General features: G+C 44.0%; 1 protein-coding gene across 1 annotated transcript in view; it reads left to right on the forward strand.

The window, feature by feature from the left end:
* Window positions 1-12,073, forward strand: part of akap6 (A kinase (PRKA) anchor protein 6) — a 235,522-nt gene that overhangs the window by 219,108 nt on the left and 4,341 nt on the right. The window contains exons 19-21 of the mRNA XM_038728683.1: window positions 265-3,294; window positions 4,226-5,524; window positions 8,860-8,952. Coding sequence (XP_038584611.1) covers window positions 265-3,294; window positions 4,226-5,524; window positions 8,860-8,952 — 4,422 coding nt within the window. The remainder of the gene's footprint in view (window positions 1-264; window positions 3,295-4,225; window positions 5,525-8,859; window positions 8,953-12,073) is intronic.

The raw sequence follows: 12,073 nt of genomic DNA on the forward strand, positions 1-12,073 counted from the left end.
ATACTTTCTTTTCTTTGCTGCAGCAGTGACCCTGTTCGTTCAGAGTACACTAGATTTTTCTCTTTTTAAGTTCAGTTTTTTTGGCATTTTATATAACATGGAAACGAAGCAGAGTAAGAGGTTTGACATGTAGCAAGATTAAAACCTCAGACGTTGTGGATTCAGGTTTTGTGCTTCAGCAGCTGAGCTGGCAGGATTCCTCTTTATCCCTGCTGAACAATTTCAAACATGATCTTTTTCTTCCTTTTCCCCTTTTGCCTGCAGGTTCCTGGAAACTTTCTGGAACCGGATCTAGTCGACCTCCACCAGATCAGCCCAATCCCAGCTGGTCCTGTGGCACCACCGCCAGATGACTCCTGGGAATGGGATGAAACAGATATGACAATCACAGAACCAGAGCCACAAGAAGTACCAGAACCCGACCTTACGCACAACCTCCCCACCGAACCGAATCTGCCTTCGGACGTCGTTCTGTCCAATGGGAATCAATCAGAAAGGATTCAAACGGATGTCCCAGCCAGTCAGTGTCCTGAGATGATAAGAGAGGTTGAGCCCAGTGTGATCTCCCAAACTCTCCCCCCTAACAATAATCACATCTACCAGGTGTACAGCCTCCACACGGTCGAATTATACAGACAGCCTCAGTTTCCTCACACTTCCTCCTCGCTCCACAAAATCAAATCAGGAAAACAGAAACAACACCTTCTGCTAAAGAGCCTGAGTAAGGACTCCTCATTCTCCTCCATCGAATCCCTCCCGGATCTCCTGGGAGGTTTGATGTCAAACAGCCGAGGAGGAGATAGAGTCATTGGATACCGGGATGGGGAGAGTGAGAGGGAGGGTGGCAGAGCAAGCGGCCAGTCTGCAAGCAGTCGACGGTCAGAAGGTGAGAGCGGCATCGTTAGTGATACAGGAGAGACGGAGACAACGACAACAAACTCTGACGTCCAGGGAGAGGAAGAGGATCCAGGGGAAGACGAGGACAAGGGGGAGGAACAGCAGCGGAGGAAGGATGAAACTGTAGCTGGGATTTATTTGGCTCTGCACAAAGACAACGTCACCCGGTACAACCAAAGAACCAAGACAGAGGAGAATATGAAGGAGAAAGGATGGAGAAGGGATGACGTCAGAGGTGAAAGCAGGAGAAACAGAGAGGAAGAGAAAAGGAAGAGGCACAGGAGGGGAGGAGGTGAGGCGGTTGAGATCCTAATCAACGGGCATGGGATCCTGACTCCCGCTGACTCTGACTCTGACGCTGAGGTGGGGGGACTCGATATAGACTCTTCCAAGTCCTTTATGTCCCGCAGTGACTTCACAGAGTTCAAAGTTAACCAGGTTAATGGTTTGGAGACTCTTCCTGCTCTCAGCCGCCGGGCGTCGAGTCCAGTATTATCTCAGGGCTCCTCTCTGGAGTCCCTTCTGGCTCTGGGTGTGGAGTTATTTCCCTCCAAAGACCTTTTGCATCGTAGCGCCTCTCTGGAGAGCTGCCTAGTCCCGTGTCGTAGCGCTGAAGAGGAAACCGGAGGCAGCCTGGTCAGCCTTGGGGACCTGGGGCAGAGCAGAGAGGTGGGTGGAGGTGAACCACAAAACGAGGAGAACAATGAAAGTACGCAAGGAGAACCGTCCTCTGGGGAGCTGAGCCGAAGAACTCTTGATCTCCTGAAACGCCTGGAGAACATCCAGAGTCCTCTGGAGGCGAAGATGACCCGCAGTGTTTCTGACATGGCGCTTCAAAGCAGCTCCCCGCAGCGGAGCAGACTTCCTGCATCACCCTCTCTTGGTGGCCGACACGCCCCCCTTTCCGGCATTTCAGGTTGCTCACGGAAAGGACCGCCATCCCTGATTAACGAGAGCTCAGCAACAGCATCGCTAACGGAGCTGAGTAGCACAGAAGACTCGTCCGTAGGGTCCGAAGATTTCACTATGCTCAGAAATCAACGCCACCCCTTCCTGGATCCCACCGTCGCAGCCAACGCCAACTCAAGCTCTTACAGGAAACGCTGTAACGGAAACGGTCGAGGAGGGCAAGGGATGGAAGAAGCAGATGCAGCAAGCTTGAGTCTGGTGGTGAACGTCTCCTGTACTTCAGCATGCACAGATGAAGACGAGGATGACAGTGACCTTTTGTCTTCCTCCACACTCACGCTCACTGAGGAGGAGCTCGGTGTTCGGGATGGAGAGGATCAAGAGGAGGAGAGGTTGAGCGGTGCCTCATCTGGTAATGAGGATGATGATGAAGAGGAGATGGAGGGATCTTACATCCTGGGGCTGCAGTACATGAAGAGGGAGCTGCAGAGTTGGATCCGATCTCCTCGAACTCTGTCTTCCTCCTCCTCTAAAACAGAAGCAGGCCTCCGGGACGAGCTGCAGTGTGGAAGCAACCTGCCCTCGACCTTCACCTCCTCCTCTCAGAACAAGGAGCAGCACTGTTTTCTAAACCGCTCAGCTGCAAAATTATTAGAAACCAACACTAACAGTGGCAACAACAAAACGAGAAGGAACGAACGGGAAGAAGAGGAGAAGAACCAGAGAAACGTAACAAGAAGCTACATTAGCCAGTTTGTGGACGACGTGGAGAACGGAAACGTGGACCAGAGCTGTTTAAAAGGGAAAGACGAGGACGACGAACTCCTCCGAGAGGAGTCGAGCGTGTTCACAAAGAAAGGAGAATCACTGAGGGAACCTTACGTGTTCACCAAAACAGGAGAGTCAGTTCGGGATGTTAGCGACTTCATAGTGAAAACAGATTCAAACTCAACGAAGCAGCTTTCTTCATCACTATCCTGTGAGCTCCTCCCCTTCCCACCCAAACGTGCCTCATCTTTGGTGGGACAGCTGAGAGGGGAGTTGCCCTGTCACAGCTCCTCCCTCCCCTCGCCTCCTTCCCTCTCGCCTGTTGAGGACTGCAGATCCCACGATGCCCTGGACAACGGCAGGCCGGCTCCCGGGGGGCGGAAGGCCATCACCATTCAGGAAAAGTTCAAATTCTCATCTTTTGTGACGGAGCAGACAAGGAGGGAAGTTAGGGACAAAGAATCGTCCCTGCCTCCCAAAAAAAGGCGCAGTTCTCACTCCTCCTGCTGCCGCCACCTTCCCTCCCCCTCTTCCCTCCGTCCATGCAGTGTAGACGAGGGCAAGAAGGAGAATGTGCATGACTTTGTAATGGAGATTATTGACATGACCTCACTGGCACTGAAGAGCAAAGAGAATCAGCCTGAAGAACCAAACCAGACCGATAACAGTGGGTCCATCCCGGACCAAGGTCCTACATCACTGGCACAAATCAGAGACAAGGTACAAAATTAGTGCTTAGAAAGTTTCTCCAGTTGAGAAAGTATTGTAAAACATTTAGGCTGTTATGGATTTCATTACAAAGAAAACACATGCAAATTGTTAAACCTAATCAAACAGAAATTAAAATTAAAAAGCAGTTCAATATGGATGCAGATGTTGGTAATAAATGAATAAAATTATGGAACATTTTAGGAGAAGTCCTTTTTGACCTCAAATATTCTGTACATTTTGAGGACAAATGAATTTAAAAGTAGCAAAAGTTATCTCAGTTAATGTGTTCACTGACTTGAGGTAATTCAATAAATCGCATCACAGATCATAACTTTTAGGATGTAATAACTAATTTCATCAGTATCTTTTGCAAGTGAAGTAATCTAAAAGCTAATCAGTTTTCAGTTATCATTTATTTCTGAAAAGAAAAAATAAATCAGCCAGAAAAACTTTGTTCCTCTTGTAAAAGTGTAAAATAAAAATACACAGACATTTTAATACACTAATTAACACTTGATGGTTTCTCAGATGGTTTGGTGGATGTGTCAGGGGTCTTAAAATATAAATGTTACTGAAATATAGAAATGTGAATCATCATAACAAAGAGTCCAAATGTGTATATCACATCATAAACACGATTATAAAATAAACCAAACATTTATAAATGCAAATCGATTTTATGGATAAAATTGAATCATGCTAAATAAATTGGACCATAACAGCATCCTATTCATTATTATTTATTTTTAGTTCTCAGTCAGGTTAACCAACAAACAAAATGTCATGTCAGTTTTTATTTATGAAGCTCAAACTCACAAAGTGCTTTACAATCTGTAACGTACGACACTCACTATGCTTAGGCGCTTTCTTCAGATAACCTACAACAAAACAACACACAACACACAAATCTGTACAAACTTTCTCCATCCTCTTCCTGCAGGTCCTCGAGCACTCCCACCGGCCTCTCCACCTTCGTAAGGGAGACTTCTACTCCTACTTGTCTCTCTCCTCCCATGACAGCGACTGCGGCGAGGTCAGTCAGTGCTCCGAGGACAAGAGCTCCTCTCCGGCGCCCTACAGCATCCCATCTTACGTCACGCCAACACAAGGCCTCCACAGCCCGAGCCCTGAGCTGTTTACAAACACCGTACATCAAAAATCAACCTCAGACTTGGGTCAGTCTTCCTCTACAGGCCTTCACTCAAAGAACGACTTCCGTGCTCTTGATTTGAAGTCAGCTGATGGCGGTGCTGCTGATGGTAGCCACAATGCAGAGCTGACTAGCCCCTCTGTATCCCTGCCTCCTAGCCCTGACATTAGGGATGAGGAGACCCTGTTTGCAGCCTGTACAGAGGAGGTGTACCTGGGCCCACCTCTTTGCTACAGCATGGCGCTCACCAAGAAACCACGAAGGCTGTTGCTGAAGGAAAATTTGGAGTATTTGTCCTCCCTGGACCCTGGCTATGAACTGAGCAACAGTCTAGCTTACTTGCCTTGTTCAAAACAAAACAATAGTCTTCAATATTTGTCTCAAGAGGGGCCTAGTTCCAAACCAGTTGATAGTCTGAGCTACCTGTCTCCCTCAAAGGAGTCTGTGGTGGATAGAAACCAGGATCACCTGTATTTCCAAGGATTCATTCCAACAGAGCAAACACAGAGCTCCTTCCCGGAGCCTTGTTACAGCTCATTCTCCACCTCTTCGCCCTCAAACAGCGTCTCCGCCTCTCTCCGGGGGCCCGGCTCCAAACCAGAAGATGACAACCCTGCCTCTCCTCCTCCCGTGTCCTCTGGCACTAAGAAAGAGAAGCGAGGTGAGGACCCGCACCTCCTCTGTGATGTCGCTGGAGGAGAAGTCGCGGCCACTGCGAGTGTCAGCGTGCCGCGGGAGGAGAGGAGTCATAATGAGGGGCCTCCTTATCTTAATCCCCGGGCGCGTGTCGCCCCGATAGACTCCTCCGCAGCCGAATGTTTGGCAGATACTAAAACGCTTGAATCCAATATGGGCGCCGTAATGACCAAGATAAGTGTCTGCAGCTCCGCTACAAATCCCTCAAAAGAGCCAGCCGCCACCGCCACGCGTATTAATCCCAAAATTAACTGCTCGGCGATGAGAGAGGCAGATAGGGAGGAGGGGGAGAGGCGAGGAGAGGTGGATACTCGGCGGGTGAAGCAGGAGGAGACGGGGAGGAGAGGGCGCAGTGGCTTGCAGCAGGAAGCAAAGACAGCAGCGGAGAAGCAGGTTAGTGTTCCACGTATTAGCCTGATCTGCTATCTCAGGACATTATACGGGCCTTGATACTGCACTTCACCTCTCTACTCCAGGTGTTAGTCCGAGCCGAGCCCCTCGGTGGATATGAATGTAATGAGGCCGGTGTGAATTTCTCATTTCCATTTCTGAGGTCGGACGGACGTGAGAGGTGCTCAAATGCGTAACCTTTCCCCGTCCTCTTGCTCTTTCTCACCATCTCTCTTTCTCCTTGCCACTTCACACTCCGCTTTTTTATTGTTTAGTGTCCCTTTTTCCTCTTCTTCTACCTTTCTTATTCTCCCCCTTTATTTTCACGCATCTTCCTCTTGTCTCTTTTCACCTTCTTTCTCCCTACTTTCTTTTCCTCTCCGCTCCACCTCCTCTCCTTCCTTTTTCGTCTTTTTCTTCCTCCTCCCCTAGTTTGCTCCTCTTCTTCTCCTCACCTGTACCCTCCTTCATTTGTTCTCCTCATCCCATCCTCTTATCTTCCTCTCCTCCTGCGGGTAAATTTCCTCCTTCGTCACTTTTCCACTTTCTTCTTCTATGTTCCCTCTCCTCTTCTCACCCCCCCCCTCCTCTGCATCATCCCTCTCCTTCCTCCCTCAGGTGTTAATGCAAGGGGGATTTGCAGACTTCTCAGTTTTTTAGTTAAAAGGTTAAGGTCCACAGAACAACATCAGCATAATTACTATCAGTCAGATTTCATTAGGATTCATCAGCTAAGAGCTTTGCTCATCCCGCAGTGATCGTTCAATTCATTTCATCGCTGAATTAGCGTGTTTGTGCTCTTTCTAAGTTTTCTATTTCCTTGTGCAAATGAGCTTGGCATTTTTTTTCACCATCTCTGCAACCTTGCTACCTCCTCTGTTTATCAACTTTTACTCTCTTGAAGAGCAACACGGCTCAGCTGAAGATTTCTGATCTAGTGCAGAGCAACAACTTCATGTCCTACGTGTGCAATACAGGAGACTTTTCCTGCACCAAAAAACAAAATCACATTAATTTATCTTCAGGTGGTTGATCAAAATAATTCCTCTTCCAAATTATCGGTGAAACGGTTTCCACAAGGCCAAGAATATATCAACATGACTAAGAGTCCCCACCAGTGGCATCGACGTAGGTTGCAATGTTTATTACATCCCACAGCTATAAAGGGCTGTACAGAATAAACACATTTTATGATTAAGGGCTGGATCACAACAACATTTATAACAGCAAATTGCCCAAAATCAATTAATTTTAGTGGAATTGCTGCATCAGTGTATTAGCTCGTGTAGGCAAAGTAAATTTGAACAGTGTTTTGTTGTGGAGTTCAGTTTTGGTAAAGTTTGACCAAATGTTTGATTTTATTCACTAATTATTTATTAAGATGTTTACTTTGTTGAGCGAAAAATAAATTTTACTCGTTTACTCGCATATTTGGTGACAAAGATTTGATCATAATTGATTAGAATGTTCTGCCTCAGACTTGTGAAGTGATCCACTGTTTGTTCTGACCATAAAGAAGTTTCAACCACTTTCACGCAGGAGCAGAAATCAGCCTTTAAACTCGGAAGAAATAACGATTTGACGGCAGGAAGAAGAAAGCATGACAACAAACCAGTGTCACTTACACTAATTACTTTTACTAATTGAAATATGCAGTATGTGTCTTTATAGGGTTTTGTAATTATTTATTAAGCATGCTATGTCATTTTCATTGGTAGGGTGTTATTTTTTGGGGACTGGGAGAGTTATTCTTGACATATGACACTTTTTAACCATAAACATTACAGAATATTTCAAGTATTGCAGATGAAGAATCTTGCATACTTATCTCTTGCAACAAATAAGAGTGTAACTCCGGCTGTGACCAGCAGAAGCACAAAAGAACAAAAGAGCGTTAAAGAACTGAGGCAGTGGGCGAGCACTTCTGGTCCCCGGCAGGGAGCTGCTGAAGGAGCTGTAAACGCTTAGGTTTATGTTTTTTTTGTTTTAAATCTTGCTTTCTTTACAATAATGGTTAGAAAATCATCTCGTATCAGGAAATCAAACACATAGGCAGTTAAATTATTGCAGCACATAAAATGGTTATGATCTCTTTTTTGTTGGATCTTCTCTTTTGTTGTAGGTGTCTGTTATGAAATCAAATATATGAAGCATCTCATGAAGCTGTAATTTTCATTGTTATTCCATAAATATGAGTTAAATTGTCTCATGTTATGGATTTCTGGGATTTCTTTTGTTTTTTTCCGAAGTTTTATTTTTTTCATTTACGCAGTTCTTTTCTGCATTTTTAAGACAATTTTGTATTTTTAAGATTCATTTTTGTGTGTTTTTGAGGTTTTGTTTTTGAATTTTCTTCTCCTGCATTTTTTTAAAAATGCATTTTTGTATTTTTAAGGTTATATTTTTGGTTTCTTGAGGTTTTGTTTCACATGCTTTTGCATTTTTATATATATTTACGTTTGTGTTGTTGAGATTGTACTAATGTGTTTTTAAGATTTTGCACTGAAATTATAAATTTTTTTAATATTTGAGAACAGTGTTTTAAGGGAAGTTTAAATCTCACCCTACATTACCTTCACCTTACTGACACCAAACCTGCTGCAGAACTTCTGTCCTAATGTGTGATAGTTTCTTCATTAGCTTATAAATTCATTAAAAGGGCGTCAAATAAAAGACAAAAAGATTATGCAAATATGGGAGTAGGTGTTCTTCTAACACATGTGCAGTCGTGCTGGCGTGTATATGTGCGTGTAAGCGTGACTGCAAATGCATATATGTGTGTGTGTGTGTGTGTGTAAATTCGCAGCATTGGTAGATGTATGGGGGAGGGATAATAGCTACACAAGTCTTTACAAAGCGATTAGTTGTGAGCCAATTAAGAGAGCGGGGTGGAGTGGGAGAGAGAATTGTTTTCGGCCTGATGCTCGTTGTTTTAATTTGCAACTTTTCATCAGTTTGGGCTCAAAGAAAGAACAAGCCGATTAGAAAACAAAGACAAACAACGTTTCAGCGCGATAATGCCGTTTTGATTTATTCTTCTTTCCCTTCCCTTGTTTGTCTCTCTCCTTTACTCGCTCTCCTGCCGGATCCATCGCCACCTCTCTCTCTCTCTCTCTCTCTCTCACACAGTTGAAAAGAAAAGAATAAAGTGGAACATTGTTTTCTCACTCTCAGCTGTGTCATGTATTTGCCTTCATGTGACTCAACAATTTCTCTGTTGTTTTCTTGCTTCTCTCTTTTCCCTTTGCAACCATTTTCTGTCTTTTCATTTGTTGCATTAATTTCTTTCTTTCACTAAATCTGTCTTTCCTTTTTTATTTATTTTCTCTCCCTCTCAGGTGAGCTCTCAGTCAGCGGCCCATCATGCGACCAGAACAGCACCTGGGCGGAGCCAAGCCTCAGTGAGACCACCCACCTCAAGGACAGTAACAGTAAGTTAACACACACACACACACACACACACACACCTCCACACTCCTGACCAGACTGAAATGGCGAATCCGAAGACATAAAAAGGGAGAAGTTTGGAAACGCTGCTGAGCCGTTTTCGTTTTAAAACTCCTGGTAGCGTTTTAGTGTGGATAGGCGAAAACAGAGCACTTTAAGAAACGATGACCCAAATGCTCACATTTGGCTTCCTGGTTTGGTCTTATAAGTCATGCAATGTGGAAACACACAGTCTGCACACTACTGACAGGCTATTTGTTTTATTATTTTGATTACAATATTTTGTACTGTGCAAATTACACTTATATACTATATGTACTATACTTATGTACTGTGCATATCAGCGTCTGTTTTCCTTTTGTACGCTGTTACTTTCAGTAACAATTCACCTCGTTGTCAGTCCGTGAATAAAAAAAATCTTCGCCACTGCTGTTGTTTGTTCATCTGTAGTAGAACTTTCTTCTTTCACCAGATCTTCTGCAGCGGCGGAGAAAACAATCTGCTTCATGCCCAGTGCACGTCAACGGCCACTAGAAGTGCGTTTTCGTTGTAATGTAGACGAGAGATCAACTCTGAAACGCAGCTATAACGCTGGTGTGGACGGAGATTGTATTTGTTTGATTATCCCGGACAATCTCCAGACTTCGCACCTTCGACCGTCTAAAGTTTGGAGTATTTCAGACAGACTCTCAACAACGTGCTGCTCCGTGAGCTCTCTGAACTGGAAACAGCTTCACTGCAGCACAACTGCTTTCCACGAATATGTGAAGCAGCATGAACACGTGAAACAAAAGTATCCTTCGTACGATACTTTGTCTAGACGGCAGCACCGCACATCGTGTTTACTTTCTGTCGCCACACAAGCACGGCACATTATCAGCACGAGGACACGTAGTATTTCTTCAATGGCTTCATGTTAAAAGTAATTTCTGCCCCGCTGCTGTCATAGTAACGTAACGTTACACCGTGAGCCATGTAACGATCAGCTGTTTCATATTTTCTGTTTGTTTAACGGCCAGTCTGTGAGTCCTTTCAGGTGCAGAAATACATTTTATTATCATACTGCATTACTTAATATTGAAATGAATCCACGGCAGAAACATTTAAAGTTTTAAGTAAAGTAGCCTAATTAATGTCTGTTATTGTTATTATTACAACACATCAGTGGCGTGGAAATTGGATTCATAGCTGCTATTGTCATTATTCTAATGTGCTTCATCAGGATGATTGAATAAAATATAGATTTATTGAATAGATATGTTTTTTAAACATTTATTTTGGATAAATTGGTTTGTTAATCGAGTAATAGGCAACTTTACAAGTGGAACCAGACTTTCTCTTTTCTTTCTCGCTTGTTTTACATCTGAAAAACAGACAAAAGCTCTTTTTCTCAGTAACTCCACAGCACATCATCGATAGCTTGTTGTGCGCTTTGGTGTCATCAGTATCTGCAGCGAATAAGCATGTGGTAGGTGATGATATGAAGAATCTCCAATGGAAAATATAAAGTCACACTACATCAACACTATATCTTCAGTTTACTGTCACACAGCAAAAGTTTGAAGTAAAAGTATCATCTTAAGTCAATTTTTCCCGACTCTCCATGGCGGAAACCATTAAAACATGCAAACTCCTCATTTAAATACCCCCACCTCCATTGTGTTTGCTCCTGTTGTCATCTACGCAGCAATTCTTAGTAAATCACCCGTAACAGGTACTAAAATTGCACGTGCAATATTTTAGAATGCACACGCAATTTATAACTCTTTATTCGGGAAGTTAGTAAATCAGGCCCTTACTTCTTTCCCTATTGATGCGATATGTGCTATTAGCTTTTACTAGTATTTATTGTCAGTTGTAGTTCTCGTGCTGTATTTGATGCTGTGTTGATGCTTTTGTGTTGTTCCTCAAATGTAAGTCGCTTTGGATAAAAGCGTCTGCCAAATGAGTAAATGTAAACGAAATAATCCCATATTTTGGACACTTTCTTCTTCGTCCCTCATTATTTTCTCTCTCTTCCTCCACTTTGCAAACAGCGGCATCATAATCACGTCGTGTTCACACAGCGTAAGCGCGATGTGCGACAGTAATAAATGTCAGTGCGCTATATAGTAATATGGATTAAACGAAGCATCGGGGCATATTAAAGGAAAAAGCTAAATACAAGAGTGGAGAAACATCAAATGCACCAGGGCTCATTGAATCAACTCAACCCAGTTTCAGACCTCAGGAAGATTTTGGAGTAAACGTGTAAGACGACGCTCTCCACCCCCGTCAACATAAGAACAAATGATATAAGATCTTCAGGTCTGAGTAGTGATGTCTGTGACTGTCTCTGATGCTGCATGTGCTTTTATTATGTCTGGCTGTGTTTGTGTTTCTTTCTATGTGCTGTACTCAGGTCTCTCTTGATCTCAGTGAGACAACCTGATAAAATGAAGGTGTTATATAGCTAAATGAGGGGGGATCCTGTGACTTCAGACTTCCACAGACGCTGAAGCTGTTCTGGAGGCTCGCGGTGGCCCGACTCCATACTGAGACACTTCATGTTGCTTTTTCCTTTAATTTGTCAGCCGTCTGTAATTTTCCTGTCCTTCATAAATGTTTCAGATTAAATTACCCATACATAAATTAATGTATAATATCAAAAACTGATTGTGTTTATAATGATCCAGGCTGCAACCAAGCAGTGAATTTATTTTGGTTTTCATCATATTTTCTATTTTTAAACTCAAATCAAACCAGGAAGCTGCAGCACGAACAAAGGCCATTACTGACACAATCTGTGTGTGTGTGTGTGTGTGTGTGTGTGTGATGTGGCCGCCCTATGGGCGCCTCCAGGGCTAAGCAAAACCTACTGCCCCATACTCCTAACACACACACACACCCCTGAGGGCAGGGCACGAGAGTCCAGGTAGAAGCTCTGACAGCCCAACAGCTGCAGGTTAGACAGACATGTTGTTCACACTCACACACACACACACACACACACACACACCAGAGGACAAACCAGCATACACACTTACAAGCAAAGAAATACACACATGAAAGTGCAAGATCAAGCTCAGTGTACACACACAGTGCATGTAAACCCACGACAAAGGA

The sequence above is a fragment of the Micropterus salmoides genome, unplaced genomic scaffold, assembly GCF_014851395.1.
Source record: "Micropterus salmoides isolate LMB-PRFRI ecotype aquatic unplaced genomic scaffold, ASM1485139v1 Ms_hic_scaffold_19, whole genome shotgun sequence".
Taxonomy (NCBI): domain Eukaryota; kingdom Metazoa; phylum Chordata; class Actinopteri; order Centrarchiformes; family Centrarchidae; genus Micropterus; species Micropterus salmoides.